A 17,270-nucleotide genomic window follows, 5' to 3' on the forward strand; every position below is an offset into this window, starting at 1 on the left:
TTCCCTTCACATTTTGTGACCACTCTGCATCTTTACCACAACAAATAAAATGACGTTACCATGAAATCAAAGCGACATACATCTTCAGAAAGGGAAACAAATTATAGCAGTGCACCTTTGATTTTTTTCTATGTAAACATGAGTGAACAAAGTGTTTTCTGATTTTGAAACCCAATCTCAAAATGGCGACATAACCACTTGGAGATGTGACGTGAATACACTTTTCTTTCTTCTTCTTTTTTTTTTTTTTTTTAAAGATGTGACACACTGTTAGGGATCAACACTGTGCTATTTTCGCTCTCATTACACCTCTGTTATGTCAACTGCAGACATTTCACCCCTTAAAGAGAGATATAAACAATCTGCTTTAAAAAGTTTTCAGAATTCAACACTGCAAAAATAGTTTAAATAATACAAATACACATATATTTACAAAGAAGAAGTAATGCATTTGGTAAATGATTACTTACATTTTGGGTTGAGCCACAGGTAAAGTCAACCAACTCACGCTGTTAAGATCATTACTTTAGCATTACTAACAGTAAGTGATATTGATTTATCCAGTTACACTTTGAATGCAAGAAAACACACACTTAACTGATCATCATAGCCCCTTGAAATAGTGTGCAACATGTTTCACAAAATGAGAAACGCCGAAAAAAACAACTGGAATGTTTCAAAACCACGAGAGAACATAACGTGTTTTACTCCCCCTGTTTCCACTGACCATGTCAGTGAAACATCAAAGATGAAAGGATGAAAGTGCATCGTCAAAACTCATAAAATGCTTCTGGTCATCTGTATCTGAGAGGGAAAGAAAGCTGTTTAATAAAAGCATAAATACATGAGATCAAAAGCAATGCCAGCGTGGCTCACTGCATAACTGCATCACTGCTGCATAAGTACAGATATACCATATAAATAGTAGTCAAATATTTACCAGTATCAATAAGTGCTCACGTTCTAATATATAAATACATTTTACAGTATTCATAATTACATATTAACTTCCTCTATTTTTTGTGCAATAGCAAATCCCATGCATTTTTATACCAAGATAAAAACCACAACATTAAGAGAAATGCAACAAAAGATACATTATTTAAGATTGTTTCACATAAATCAAGCTGCAACCGTCTGTCAGCAGAACTGACAGAAAACCAAACGAAAAAAGCTTTCCTTTTAGAGGCGTGTCTGACGGCGCAGACGCTTCTGAATAAAGAATACCTCGACATGTTTCTCCCATGTTCAACAACAACCTTCTGAAAACAGATTCGTGAAAAGCAAAATAAAGGCACAAACCCTTGCCGCTTGATTAAAAGCACCAAACTGCACAAGAAGCATCTACTTAAAATTTGGTCAGACTGTTTTATAGTACACATCCTTTCCCCGTTATAAATAGTCTTTATTTACTGCGCTACTGCATCACATCTTGATATGATTACATTAAACAACAGTCTATTTTTCAAAGTACACGTACAGTAAAATACACTGTTTGTATGCATCTAAGAAGGAGTATATGTTAAGGACATTTGTACAGAATCCATAAATATAATTTATGTGCAATTGTACGCAAACTACATCAAACAAAGGCATATTAGCATAATATCTTTCCATATTGCACCTGCACCCAATAATGATTCCCCCCCTCACAAGACCTCCTGCTGCTCGTCCAATCATTTGAAAGAGTCTCTGAAGAGAAGAGCACATCAGACAGTTAAGGTTTCTTCTTCACTCTGAAGGTTTGATGTCAACCCAGATGGAAAAGGAGCTGTCCGGAGGGTGCTCAGGACCAGAGGAAGTGTTATTATATTGCCTCTAATGGGATAAAGATGGAGTTCTATGCCTAAAGGGCAGAGGACAACAAGGTTGCAGATGTGGCAGAGAGGCGTCTGTTCATGTGTCAAATCAAAAAGACACAAAAAGAGGTTTCAATGAGGGTCCTCTGTAGTAATCTTTAACGAGGCGATGGCTTTCAAGCAGGTCTGGACGTTCTCCTCCTGTCCACTGTCCCTGCTGCTGGGGTTGAAGGCTTTCTCCTGAGCGGCCTGTTCGGGGGACAGCTGGTTCTGGCTTCTGATGTCTTCTCCTCCCGTCTCGAGTCCCTGGACAGATCCCTCCCTGCTGCTGCAACGCTGGCCCTCGCTGCTCTGGGGGCTTGGCGCGGAGGAAGTGGTGACATCAGTGCTGGACGAAGACGAAGAGTGTAACATCTGGAGCCCTCCGACAGGAACAACGGGGAGCAAACTGTGGGCCTGCTGCTGGGAGTGAAGTGGGAGGTGACTGAGGATGTTCTGGTGATGAGAACTGGCAGCACCAGGCAGACTGGAAGCCAAGCTGCTCCTTTGATCCTGAAATGACATATTGGCAGTGTCAGGAGCAGTTTCAACATTGCTGAGATGATTTCTCATGAGTAAATATAACACAGTAAGCAAAAATGCAGAAATGTGAAAAATACAGTATTATTTAGGTCAAAGTTAAAAACTTCACTTCAAAGATCACAGACCACCATTTAGATACATACAATATTTTTGTAATTTTAACTAAACTAGACAAAAAACCTTTAACAAATGGACAATGAATACACATTTAAACAAAGCTAACGCCAAGTGTAAAGGTGTGACTGACTGATGTGTTTCTTGTTTATTGGTTTTGTACAAATCGCTTGTCCAACTGTGTGAGCGACACCAAACTTTTGCTCCACAGACAATGCTTTGTGATTTTTTACAATTATCTATGCTTTCTCTTAATTACGTTGGGTTTTATGTGGATCTTGTGAAATATGGGTGATGGGATCTGCGGCTTGTGTTTGTTTCTACTACTTTTATTTATCGACTCTAAGATAATGGCAGCACTTGGGAAGACATATTTTCCCCCAAGGGTACAGTAGACTGCGTTGTATCTTTACTTGTACAAGAGCTTCTGCGATTTTATCCATTCTGCGAAAATTAATTGTAAGAGTTTGACAAGCATAGTTAAACTTGGTTTATCTTGATACACACCACTTCCATATCAAAGCGTGCTTGTTGTTGAGCCATTTCCATCTTTGCTTGGTGTCTGGTTTTATCGCTGCTTCCTCTGTGTTGATGTGAACCTCTGCGTGGTGAAACTGCCCTCAGCACAACTCTTTGCCGGCCTCTGATCGACGACCTTCCTCCTAGCTCTGTTCCAGGAGACATGGGACGTTCAATTGAGGCTGGGGAGAGATGCTGAATGGGTGTCAAGCTGGGTGAACCCGGCCTTAGTGGGGAGGTATCCCATCTAGGAGAGGAGCGACCACGCGGGGAGATTTCTCGCCTTGGGGACGGGTAACGCAGACGTGAAGGGGAGGGCTCCCTGATCGGGGACTCCCAACCGGGAGATAGCAGACAAGAAGAATAGGGGTCGAACAGAAAGCTGGCGTGGTCTGGAGACAGCATAGCCAGAGAGTCTTCATCCATGGACTTCTCTCTGTGGTCTGTTGCAAGGACAGGTCTATGGTCCATACCAAGCCGCATGCCTGAGGACTGTTGGCGAACATCTGGCTCAGGCAGAGACGTGAGGGAACAGCCATGAATAGCAGCAGTGGCTGTGACTGACAGAGAAGTAACTCCACATGGCTGAGGACTTGTGCTTCTGGAGCGCAACTTTGGAGTAGAGTCACCCTCATATTCTTCATCCTCATCCTCCTCTTCGTCGATTTCATCAGCTTCTTCATCCATGCCGTCGGAGTCTTCTGCATCTGAGAACTGGTGCTTGGTTGTGATCACAACTTCTGACTTGGAATCTTCTTGGTTATCGTCAACTTCAGAGACAAACACACCAATTAAGTTAGATTTATCAGCTGTAATCTATTCATATGAAAAGAAAGATGTCAGTATCTTACCTTGTTCCTGTATCTCTGTCTCATCCAATGTCACCGACACTCCCAGTTCAAGACATTTCTTCATATGTGCTTTTGACTTCATGTGTTTTGTCAGGTTTCCTGTGAAGGGTTGAAACAAGAAATAAGTTATGGTTGTGTTTATTAATAATAGCATTACCACCGTTCTGGAAACCTAAAGTCTATTCTTTAAGGAAACGTGTGCTGGCAAATTTCATTTTCTACCCCTGAAAGGATTGATCGAGCTACAGTTAATTGTGGTTTTATTATTTTTGCAATATGAGCATTGGCAATAAACATTTTGATACGGTTTATTCCAATTTAAAAAAAAACATTTTAATTGTAGTCAAGCAATGCTTTCTCACTCAGTATGTGTACATTTTACAATTTGTAAAAGGCCAGGCGATCTTAGAAAAGGGTATTTTATATGGTAATATGTTTTTCTTGCATCTACTGATCTAAATAAACACTTACAGATTTCCAACATGTCATAGATAAAAGCTCTAAAATGTATCAGCCAAGAGAATTCTTACCTTTAGTTTTGAAAGCAAAGTTGCACACCCTGCAGATGTACGGCCTCACATCTGTGTGGGTCCTGATGTGTTTTTTCAGCATGCTTGGCTTTTTACAGCGAATGCCACACTCTTCACAGATGTATTTTCCCCTGCCTCGACCTCTTACATACACATAGTCTTCATTGGACTTGAATCTGAAAAATAAAGACAGTTCTATTAAAAAAACGACAGTACAGTATACTGTACTGTAAAGAAGAAAAAATACTGTACATAGCAACATCTGGGGGGAGGGGGGACAGCAAAGACTGAAATATAGTGCAAGGACTAATAGCCTATTATAGCTGCTGTAATTACTGTCAGCAGAAATGGCAAGTGTTACGATAACTAATATCTTGACTGACCCTCCCTCAAAGATCTTAATGCGTGTTGGCACTGTTTGGGTCGTAGATGCCTCCCTCTCTTTCCACTCCTCCTTGGTAGTTTTCACTCTGCAGCTGGAGTCTTTCACCTTCTTCACGTAGGTGATGTCCACCTCTTTGGGCTCTGGTTTCCTCTGCAGCTGAATCAGATGAACAAACATTGTGTTAACATCCCTTTTAAACTGACACCACAATGACAATGTAATGTGATGCTTCCAATATCGTAAGTCACACATGGTTGTATACAGCTTGGTTGGCAAAAATGACTAATGCTCATCTGTTTGAAGGAAATCCAAAACAGGTCACTGATTATATTGTGTGTTTTCATGTTTTTATTTTTTGAGACCGTTATTAACCATGATTCATGTCATTATATAGCTAATATATCAGCCAACATACAATGCAGTGAAGCAATACCATTGAAAGACATTCAATATTTATTATTAAATAATATAATTTGGTACTAAGTATTTCCAATGCCAAGATTGTGTATGTTTCTGTTACCTGCAGTAAATCTGACAATTAAATGCTTATAAGTCAATGAATTATATAGACAGTAATGGCTGAATCTTTAGCCAAAAGTCTTTTAGAGTGTGCTGTATTCAATGTAATAGGGTTCTTAACTATCTACATTTCATATAATAACCTCTCGTTGTCATGTTGGCCGACACAGAGGCAAGACTGCTCCTACACCACATTTAGTTTATGAATGTACTTCCAATGCAGGATAATATAACAGCGAAAACAATGACTTTTGATATTTCATAACTAAGACACTTTTTTATGTTGGACAGTAATATGCTTTAGAAACAATGCAGATATGATTTTATTTTTTCACCTGTTCCATGGACTGTCTCCAAAGGATGAGGGATGAAACCAGTTTCCCCGTACCAGTCTGAGACATGGCGGCCACTGTGTATATAACCTTCTCTCCCCTCTGTCTAGACTGCAGTAGCGCCAGAGACGAACTGGTAGTCAATTCCAGAGGGTTGGGGTTGTGGGAACTCACACACCAGGTGGCGTACACAGAGGAGAAAGGGGCGTCGGTGTGAGAGCAGCTTGGCTTAGTGTAGTTGAGATAACACCAGCTCACACCTGTCGTCGTGCGAAGACTTGGAAACTGAGATAACAGTCTTGAATGCTCAGCGTGTGAGATCAGGATATCTTGACTACTAACCAGCTGTGCCATCGTATCCATCTGCACTCGTTCCTCCATGCCAACTTCTTTCACTTCACTGGCTGATATCATGGAGTAGGATGGTGAGCTGGTTTCAAGAGAGCTACTTTCCATTGCTGACTCAAGTCTGTGGTCAGTTGGCTCTGTCGCTTTTTGCTGAAGTGTGATAAATTTACTCCTATGTGAGTCATCCTGAGCATGAGGTGTTGATGCACCCTGCATCTCTGACCTTTGCCCCTTCTCTTCACTCAAATTACATTTCCCCAACTCCACAGCACTCAGCTCCTCTACAATTTGGCCAAACATTCTCTCCTCTTTCACACGTTTTTGCTGCTTGACCTCCATGAAAAGGTCTAGGCTGCTAGCAGGGGATAGCATCCGTTTGTTCGCGCCACCACTGGAGGCGTTAGTAGTTGAGATAGTTCTTGAGGTTAGAGAGAGAGGGATACCGGTCTTAAGTTTAGCTGATGACAGATCAAGGGCTTCAACATTGAGGTTTTGTGTTAGAGATGTTCTTGTTTGAGCTAATAGATGATGAAAATCTAAATTTCCAGACAAACGAGAAGTCTGATTCTGAGGGTTGGATGTAACGGAGCAAACACTGTCATACTGATTGTCAATTATCTGCGATACTGAAGTGTATGTGATACTGCCAAAGGATGGCACGTGAGTTTGTATTCTTACAGGAACTAACAGGCTCGGATGTGACAGCTGGGGAAATGTATTCCCGGTTGAGAAAATTGGCAAAGTCTGTGGCAGAACAGCAACTGCTGTGAATGGGGGAGACGTGGTGCTGTAGCACTGAGGAAACACTTGTGAGGGGACGTGTGTTACCTCAGTGTCCATATTCAATGACTCCTGTCGTACCAAGTTTCCCTTCCTTCTCTCTCTCATAGCCCAGTGGCCAGCATTAATGTCCACGTGTCTAACTTTGGATGTTGGAGAAAGACTGCCATAGTCAAATGATATGCTGCGTACCTCTGGGAACTCCTTGCGCAAGTTACACGGCGCCTGCTCTGAGGCGGAGCGTCTCATTTCATGTTGTTGACGCTGGTTAAGCACAGAGAGGGAGTGCCCACTCCCTGGCACAGCTAGGAGCTCTAGTGGTTTGCCAAATTCATCCTGCCTAGCAGGAGAGACTGACTTCAAGCTGTCCTCTCTATCAAAAGAAAAGGTTGAGCTATAAGATAAGTTGCTGTCTTGGCTAGGGCTGCGAGAAAGACTGGTGCAGGCAGACTCAAAACTAGATTCACCAGAGGAGTGCTCAATGTCAGCTAAGCGTAGCCGTTTCTTCTTTGGAGGGAGCTTTTCTGGAGGGAATTGTGCTAAAGTTTCACTCCTTTGAGGCCACTGAAACTCCTCCACATGCTTCTCTGGCTCCTTCACCTGCACCTCTGGAGCTTTTTCTGGACTGTCTGGCTCTACTGTGACCCTGATTTCTGGGACTTGTATGTTGGGCTGCCGCACAAGTTTGGGGCCTATTTGAAATGATTGCCTTAGCCTACTATCGCTCCTTTCCATCTCGTATGATTCACTTGCCTCCATAGCTTGTAAGGAAGACATACTTTCCTGTCTCTGCCCGTGATACTTGTAGGATTCTGACTGTTCAGAGAGGGGCCTGTTTATTGAATTTGTGTGCTGGATAACTGAAATTACATTCCCTAAAGTTTTTCGACCAGACATTTCAAGACTAACTGATATGTCCATATCGCACCTTTCCACTTGTGTTAGCATATTTAAAGAGCGTCCTTTCCCTAATGCTGTAATCCCAACTGTAGCTTGTTTTGAATCACAGTCTTTACTTGAATCAAACATTTCTTCACACTGTTCATGATGGACCTCGTATTGACCCAGCAGATCTTCCTCTTCCCTCTTCTCTTTCCTGCGTTTCCTTGTTGCCAGTTCCATTGCATGTTTCTGATGGCTCATACTCGATGCCAAAGAGGGGTAATTTTCCATTTCCAATCCTGAAGGTGCAATGCCACTCTCGCTCATCTTTCCATGGCTGTCAGTGTCTGCATGGCTTTCATGTGCAGAGAGTTCGAAAGCAGCTTGCCGCCTGAGTCTTCTATTGCCCCCAGTGCTTGCTCTCTCATCAAATGAGTGGCTGCCTCTAAGGGCTTGAGGCATGGTCAGACAAACTGCAGAGGCCGTTGGCATTGAGTTACTTCTGATCAAAAGCCCCATATCAGTGTCCAACTGGGGCTCTTTTAGCTCTTCCTTTGTGAACGACTTTGTGTTTATTTTGATTGACTCAACAGTGTCTTTTTCCTGGGTAAAAACCCGAGAAACACCTCTCTCAGCCCGCTTTGTGGTATACTCAATTGAGTCTGTGCTACAAGCCATAAAAGCTGCTGTCTGTTTAGGGCTTGGTCTGTAACACTTTCCAAACATAATTTCTTGATAGGACTTTGCATTAGTGTTCGGAGGACCAGTCTGGTGCTCCGCACTTTCAGAGCGCGAGAAGTATCCAGAGTCCGTGCTGCCCTTGCTAGACTGACTTGGGAGGGACAGATTGTGCTCCGAGTCGCTGCTTCTTTTTTCAGACAGCCGAAGTGCGAGTCTCTGTTTGATTGTGCAAGATTGAATTGCACGGCTAGCCTCTGCAGCGGCAGGAGGTGCATTGATTTCTTGGGGCTGGGATGAACCATCCTGAGCTGACATCGACGTGGCTCCCTTTTTCTGAGCAATGAGATTTAGTACTTTTACAGCAGTGTTATCTGATCCCTCCACTGGAGAGTCCAGCAGCAGCAGCGGGTCATTAAGAGTGTCCTCGTCCGTGTCCGTGCTTTGCTCAGCATCAGAGAATAACTCTCCTTCCCCTTCAAAAGACCCCTGTTCTGTATTGGCATTGTAAGAACCAAGATCTGAGAGTGGCACCGTTCCAGCTTTGACCGAGTGAGCATGGGACTTTCTGTGTTTGTATAAATTACTCTTGGTTTTGAAGGAGAACCCGCAGGGAACACATGGATAGGGTCGTTCTCCGGTGTGCGAGCGAATATGTTTCTTAAGTACACTGGGTTTGGCACATGCCCTTCCACAGTAATCACAAACATACTTTCCTGGCTTTTGGGGTTTCTGTTCCACCTTGCTTGCCGACTCTGACAGCTGATCCATCCCTGAATGGGAGCACTGTTGTTGCAATTCAGGTGAACTGGTGGACTGTGCCGAACCAAGGTGACATACAGCCTTCTGTTTGCCACTTGTGAATTGTTTTGTGGACTGTCCTGGATATGAAGACGCCTCATAGTCTTGGTCGGCTGTGGACTGGATTTTGGAGGGCTGATCTTCTAATTGCAGTGATTTCCCTGAGTCAGACATTTCTTTGAAACCACATGTGTCTCTGCTACGGCCTTCCTGCATTTGTTGGTGCCAACCCTTGCCGTCTGATTCAACTGATGGACTCCTGCGTGTCTGTGCTGCCTCTGAGGTGTATTTTTTCTGTGCAACATTTCTGTCCTGACCCTCAGTGGAGCTTTTTACTCCTGAAGTAGTTTCAAGTGACTCCATGAATCCAATGTCACTTTCTTTAGGATCAATTTTCAAGGACACTAACTGTTAGGTAACTGTAGTGATGTTAACATAGGTATGAATTGATTGCTGGGAAGGGTCATCTGGGAAAAAAAAAAAAAAGAAAAAAAAAACACAATTAGACAACTGAAATTTGTCAAATTCACAAAACAGTTATCAAGACAAAGCTGTGAAGAAAGTAAACCCTCAACAATCAAATCACCATTACCTCTGAGATAACGTTTAAATTCCCTTGTGAGTGAGTGCAATTCTAGACTGTTTCCCAAAAGCCTTCCAAAAAAACCTGTATGTATAAAAGTCATAATTAGCTCTATAACAGCAGGAGAATATTTCATGTAAATCCCAGCAGAGGAAACACATTTGCTGAAACCTGTACAGGGTAGGGCTGTGCATCTTATCCTGTCAACGATTTGAATTGATTCAATATCACATTGCATCAACTTTTTTTCTTACTTCACAAGGCTTCTTTTTCATCAGCGAAGACAAGCTGCCAGATAAATATGAACTTCCTTTTTCTATTATTTTTAAAGTGTTTTAGAGATCAATTTCAACATAAATGTCTTCACATGTAAACCAAAATGAATAAATCACAAAGGTCCAGGGGTGGCTGAAAAATGTACAAGCAATGTCAGTAAGCAAAATCAAAATGTATACAGAATAATCCATGTTTACATGGTAATGCACTGCAGAAAAAAAATTTCAACACCCCAATTGGAGCGCATAGAATTATATATTAATATATTATATTAATAGCGCATAGAATTATTAGTATTTCAGACACGTGCTTAACTGTAGTATGAATTTCATAAATGGTCACAGATGTATTCATTTTTAAAAACAAAAGTGTTGGCAAAAAGGATTCTCAATCAAAGCACCCTCTCCTTTCTACAAATAAAGACCAACTCCTTTTTATAAAAGTGAAATGTCACTTGCTATTTTTACTCTTTTAAGTGCAAAAGCCCGGTACAAATATATGAGATATCGTCAGATAAGAAAGTCAATTTTGGAACTAGTTTAAACTATTAGAAAAAAACATCTGTAAAATTTTCTCAAAATAACACCAACAGCCTTTTTTGTTTGAATGTCTTTAGTTCAGTTCAGTCACAGTAGTGCAGCAGAATTGTGCTAGATGTTTAAAGGCTTCGAAAAACTATCAGTCAAAATATAGTACTTGAAGCTCTGTGAGGTGTCAGAGGGGGAAAAAAGGAAAACACTGACAAAGGTTGATCTTTTCAAGTTATGTATGTCATTAAACACAGATGACATGGTTAAATCCTGGGTGATTAAGCGTGAGGGGTTCCCTGTAGCCTATATAAAAGAAATGTGTTTTTATTAAATATATAAACACTGCTAAACTCTTTCACTCAAAAGCCAATATTGTATGATGTATGATATGATGCCTTGTTCTTATGGAATCCCAACCCTTAAACCCATCTGTGTTACAAGTGTCATCATCTCCACTTTCCACTCTGAGCTACCCGGGACTGCATACTGCCCTTTGCATAAACATTCCCGACTTATCATCATCATCCCCGTGGTTAAAGTGAATTGCTTGAGCCGCTACACTTTCGTCTCATACCATGGGGATGGATCTCTGAGGGCACGTCATTTCCATCTTCTCAGTATCAAATGCTGTGTCCTCCCTAACGAGGTTATGTAAGATTATCTGGTTCAAACCCTCTGAGTTCCCTTAATTAGGACATCCTCCGACTCTCTTTCTCTCACTCCCTCTCTCTCTTTGTTAGCACACCGCACACACTCCTCAGGCATAAACCAGAGGATACGAATCCAAGGTGACTCTCGAGATGCCAAGAGATGCTTTAAAGCTATAAGAATGATATATCCCAGTCTCTTTTTTTTTTTTTTTTTTCAAATGCCCATTGCCTCTTATGGATATTTTTAGTTCTGAACCTCAGCTTTCAAACTGATTTGTTAGCTTCTTCCGGAGCCAGATTGAGAAAATACATGAGTGCATATGAGGGCTGCTTCAGATTGGAACGATCCATGTTGCAACGGGGAGGTTTACTGATGTAAACTAAGTGGGGTACCTGGGGGTAACAAAATTCAGAGGCCTGATAGGGAGCTCCCTTTCAAGGTCGGGCTGACCTCATTGCTTAGTTTTCATCCTCTGTAAGCTACAACAGAAAGGAAGGGGGGATATGGGTGCAGAGTGAAAGCAAGATAAGACCCTCAGAAACAACGCATACCTTTGAACTGAGCATGATAGAGAGAGAACAGAGCCGACATATTCAGAGTCTCATTGGCAAGTCTCTCAACAAATGCACACTTTTTTTTTGTATAAAGCATGTAACAGCGGACCTTTCCAAGCAAATTTCTCTCACTCATGGCAACAAGCACTAACCTTTACGAAAATATATGACACAGCAGCAATGACGTGCAACAACAGGAGGCAGGTGGGTGGCAGTAGGTGTGTTTCACAATGGTAGTGGGCTGACTGTGGTACAGTATAATCTCTTGGATGGATAAATGACTTGAACAAATTATTTATTTAAACATGTAGACATTCCTATGCGCACATCTCGTACTACTAACCATACACATGAGGGGACAATGTCTAAACTATTGTTGGATATGGAGAGCATCATTATGCCGCTGCATTACATCATTAGAGGCAAAGTTGGCCATTAAAGGGAACAGACATGAAGCCTCACGCTGACAACAAATCCATAAATATCATAAGGAGATGACTGGCTTTAGAGTAGCTGGATGGTAAAACCCTCTACGGTGCTCTAACAGCAGCATAGCACATAGCATGCAGTATCAATCCACAACCTGACAGTGATCAGAATGATACAGAGCACACGGTCTGATGGGAAGAAAGCTTCGACTCATACAGCAGCTGACATTCAGATATCAAACATAATCCTCATACAAACCTGACATTTGAATAGTCCCTTGTCCCATATCCACAGTCACATGTGACATTCCTCATACTGCATAGTCCGTATCTCCATTCTCCTCATGCCCGGGTAACAATAATGAAATAAATTAGCAAGGTAAAGTCCCATCAGTCATGAAGCTGCTGGCTGACTGGGTGTACATTAGAAGATCTATTGATGCGAGCTAGTCACCAGAGAAAATACCCAACCGTGACGTGCGGACCCAGGCACAAAAATAGCAAAGGGGCCCTGGGAGGGATTACACAACAGCCCACGTTTAAGGACGCTTTCCCTCTCACTCTCTCTCTCTCACAGCAGCAGCTGCCTCACTCTACACACAAAGTGGGGGAGTCAGATATCATGATGCAAAGAGCTTAACATCCCCTTTTCTAGACAGCAGTTCATTCATCCCAAGACTCAGCAATCTAATTTAGCCTAAAAGTGTGAAATCTCTGAAAAAAATCCTGCAGGTTCATTCATTTATAAACAATTGCAATCTATATATTCTTTTGTTAGGAGCGTGTAAATATCTGCTGAACGGAGGATAAGGGCAAAAGTGACAGGCTCTATGAAAGCACTAATCACATGGAGGAGCAGCTCTGAATATACATTTCCTACAGATTGATCTTATTCAGTTTGTATAGTGAGAGGAACTCAATGAAAAGACTTTGTGTGGCTGGCTGGGAGGATGCTGCAGAAATTAGACATGTTCTCTGAATTCTGAGACACCCACAGCCTGTTCAGAGCCAGTTCTTCCCCTCACGACAGGATTCGCTTTGTGAATGGAGAGAGTCGTGATGAGGGTGTCATTAACACAGCAAAAAAAAAAAAAAGTAGGACAATACAGTAGATTATGTGCAGCTGCAACCTCATCCTCTGAATTAGATATATGAGTTCATTATGACATCCAGCTATTTCAGCCTCCACATTGAGGCAATAATGTCTTCCTAACTGTAACATACTTTTAACTTTTGTACAGTATAGCCTTTGATATTGCATAATTAACAATTGATTTAAAAGGAATGTGACCTCAACATTTTAATAACTGATTTAAACTACAAAGTACATTTTCTTGAAATGCTAGAATACAACTTTTGTGGTTCTTTGTACTTGCACTCTACAATTAAACAGTACAAACTAGATGATTAATTGACAAAATATGAGACATTTTTCAAGACTGAAATACACAGCAGTATACTGTGTTAAATAGTTACGACACATATAATGAAGCTAAATATGTCAAACAATGACAGTGGACATAAGCCTCAAAAAGATGATGGTAAATGGTCAAATGTAGACTAACATTAGTCCGAGACTTGAGATTCAGCAAACGTGAATTCATCTTACAACTAAATTAATCTTAAATTTAAAACATTATCTTTCTCTTACAGAATAAGTCACATATTAGTCACACCACGTAAGGTTATACAAGGTCAACATGTGTTTATCCAGTGGTTCTCAACTGGTGGATCGAGATCCAAAACTGGGTCACAGAGTCGTTTTCAGTCATTCCCAGAAAAAAAAAAAAGTGTCAAAAAGTCTGTGAAGGAGCGCCGATGACCTTGCAGTTAGGTTAGACATTGCTTGGAGGAGCATCTCGGGTTCAAGTCCAACATGCGGCTCCTTTCCCACATGTCATCCCCTTCTCTCTCTACCCTGATTTTCTGCTGTATACACTGTCCTTTAAAAAGGGTAAAAAACCCAAAGTAATCCTTAAATAAAAGGCTATGGGTGTTTTTTTCAAGGATTATTTTGGGGATAAGATAGAGGAAAGAGTCAGATAGCCTCCTTTCATAGGCATTTACCACTATGTTATCAGTGCCCAGATATGAGGCACTTTTTAAACATGTTTAAAAATGTTTGGTCACATGTTTTGTACAGTTTGAGATCCAAACCTCACAGTGTTTCATCACAATTCTACTATCGGTAAAAAAATATATATCAGAAATCGGGGTCGTGATTTTTTCGCTGAGGAGTTAGTGGTGGAATATGTGGGGTTAATTTGGGGTCAAGTGTCTTCCCATTCAGACATGTGGCAGCACGGCCTTAGTATAGAACCCCGATCTTCCGGTTGAGAGACAACCTATTCTACCACTGAGCCACAGGCACCTGTAACAATGATGTTATGATGTGTTTGTGTAAGCTATGAAGTGAACCAGCTCCTGCTCGGTGAAGTGTGAGAAATCTGGCATTTAACTGTCCGTTTGTGGGAAATATGCTTGACTATAAAATACGACCTCATTTGACGATACGTGGTGACTTACATAGTTACATTTATTTAAATGAAAACTGTAAGCTTGTTATCCCCACAAAACCTATCTGACTGTCGCAGTTACATTACTTCAATGTCATATATCAAACACATAAGATGTTAGATTAATTTAAATTACAGCTACAAATTACACCACCTACAACCGACCTGCTGGACCAGCTGGAACCAGCAACAGGTTGAAATCATGACATGATGTGAGGGCTTTTTTCTTTATGTTTACAGCTGATAAACTATCTGATCTGTGTATTTTAGTACTGCTATTCGACAGTGGGATTTCCCCTCAGATTTGTAATCTTTCACCTCATTCATCAACGTGAAACTTTGGCCTTTCAACACAATATAATTTACACAACTATAAATACTTTACCCGCTTTGACCATCCTCCTCAACTTCCCTGTGTGCCATTGGGTGAGAACAACTGGGTGCCTCTATGAATAGGAGTCCTTGGCTTTGGACTACAGCTGAGGCATATTTAATAGAGGTCTTAACATGAAGCTTACACAGCAGAACAAAGGCTCCAAACTTATGTGCGGACATTCAGTTTTCCTCTGAATTCAGAATCCTACCCAAATGGAAAGCCTGCATTTCCTGTGCAGCAAACTGTAATTTCAGAGTGCATTTCCTGTCGAAAACTTCTCACCTCTATGAGAGCCAAAAAAACAGTGAATGTGGAGCCTGTGTATCGACAGAATCCCTCCACAGTATGGAATTGCAGGAAGCTATTATTAGATATCGCCTCTAACAAGCCGAAGATGAAGTTGAAGCTTACTAACTGCACTGCAGCCGAGATCCATTATGCTGTATTCAGTATCTACAGGAGCGGCAGTAAAATGGCTGATACTCAATGTGCAGTGAAGGTCAAGTCGCCTATCTCTATAAATATAATGGTCTGTCCCCCAGGATGTTCCACACTGCTTGGCATTTCAACAATCTAAAGCTACACCAAGGCTCCACTGACCGGCTCAAATCTGCCACAAATTTGCATGTGATTGAATGCCACACATGCACCGTCTACTAGCAGGCCTTTAATGATATTAGCGGTTAAACACATGGGAGGGTAGAAGAGGAGAGAGGGGACAACACACACACGGGGGGGGGGGGGGGGGTTTATGAATGGAAGGAATGAGGTTTTCCTCCCTGCAGGCTGTAGTGGCTGTCGTGTGGATGACTGAGCTATCGCTTACAGGGGAACACTACAGGTTGAACAAACAGCTGATACAAAACACCAATAAAAACTTCCATATAATCCTTTCACTCAATCCATCAATCATCCATTCATTTAAAAAAAAAAAATCACATGATTCACCTTTAAGATCAATCAACCATCGTTTCATTTATCCGTCGCTTACATCAGCTTCTCAAACCAGCTGTACTTACACCGTTATCGCAGTGGTACCTGAAAATAATCTGACATGATTGTGTGTTTCCATGGAAACCATGCCAACGTCTGTTGCAGCTTGCCAGTTCCTGTCTACATATATAATTACCACAGTAGATTACAGCAGTAAGACTGCAGAAATGAGAGAAGAAAACAGGCTGCAGCCACACAGTTCATCAGAATCTTCTCGTGCAGAGCTACAGGTTCGTTGTTGGGCAGGTGGACATAAAAAAAGAGATGCATGTACTGTGGAGATCAACATTTAAAAAAGCACATCGAGAAAATGTGCATTTATTTTTTGGTCTATGATTTGAAATGTTACAATCGCTGCTATATTCACACACAAACACACACACACACACACACTACATGACCAAAGTGAAAAAGTGCTTCACCAACAGAAAGAATTGAATCAGCGACAAATGTAATGAGCATTTTATGATTTGAGTCACATTGTATGCAAAAACAACAGCAAATTACACATTTCAGCTTCTTAAACAGGAATATTGTCCGTTTTTGTCCTTTCCCCCCTCTCCTGCAGATACAATTAAATATTTTGGTGTTGTGAAAAAAATCAAAGACTATAAACCCTTGGTTTGCCACATTTTTCGGACGAATAATCTACTCACTAAATCCCCTATATCAGACAATTATAAAAAGGTAAACCCAGACCCTGTTATGTGTTTATCCTTCTTTAGACTACACTAAAACAACAACAAGAAAAACAATTCCATCTTTTGCTTTTGAAAACTGAGTTCACTCATAACCTCAACTACTCCATTAAAAACAGGAAAGTCCTCATTCAGGATTATGAAACTGTCACCTACTTTATGACATTACAATCATCCCAGTTGTAAACTTGAGTTGCGCCTTCTTGCATTTTACAGATCCTGACTGAACATGTCATCTTGATGGAAAATGAAACGGTGCTTTGCCACTTTAAATCGCCATTTTTTTCTCTAAAATGTGTCAGCCTTACTGGGTTCAGCGTACATCTGTCCACACATGATTTACATCCTCACATCCTCCTCCTCCTCCTCCTGTTGTTGTTGTTGTTGTTGGTTAGGGGATCAGCTGTCAGGTGGGCTGGGGATAGCCTGCTGAAAGGGGGGAAATGCAAGGACGTGAGAACCCCTTGTAAACCCCCCATTCTGCACGTCATGGAACATTTGCAGGAAAGGGACCTCCCACCTTAAAGGCGTGCAGCAGAGAGCAG

General features: G+C 41.5%; 1 protein-coding gene across 3 annotated transcripts; it reads right to left on the reverse strand.

The window, feature by feature from the left end:
* Positions 1-1,931: 1,931 nt before the first annotated feature.
* On the reverse strand, positions 1,932-17,188 carry hivep2b (HIVEP zinc finger 2b; the record flags this gene model as incomplete). Of its 3 annotated transcripts, none has more annotated exons than XM_079370284.1 (7): positions 17,048-17,188; positions 5,635-9,587; positions 4,779-4,936; positions 4,396-4,571; positions 3,866-3,964; positions 3,003-3,784; positions 1,932-2,351 (listed from the first exon to the last, which is right to left on the reverse strand). In XM_079370284.1, the coding sequence occupies exons 2-7, from the start codon at positions 9,481-9,483 to the stop codon at positions 1,932-1,934; spliced, it is 5,484 nt and encodes a 1,827-aa protein (XP_079226410.1). In that variant the 5' UTR covers positions 9,484-9,587; positions 17,048-17,188. The 3 variants fall into 3 exon arrangements, with proteins under 3 accessions (XP_079226410.1, XP_079226409.1, XP_079226408.1); XM_079370283.1 differs by having other exon boundaries at positions 17,034-17,188; XM_079370282.1 differs by lacking the exon at positions 17,048-17,188 and adding an exon at positions 12,402-12,656.
* Between the last annotated feature and the right edge of the window lie 82 nt (positions 17,189-17,270).

This window comes from Symphodus melops, assembly GCF_947650265.1.
Source record: "Symphodus melops genome assembly, chromosome: 19".
NCBI lineage: Eukaryota > Metazoa > Chordata > Actinopteri > Labriformes > Labridae > Symphodus > Symphodus melops.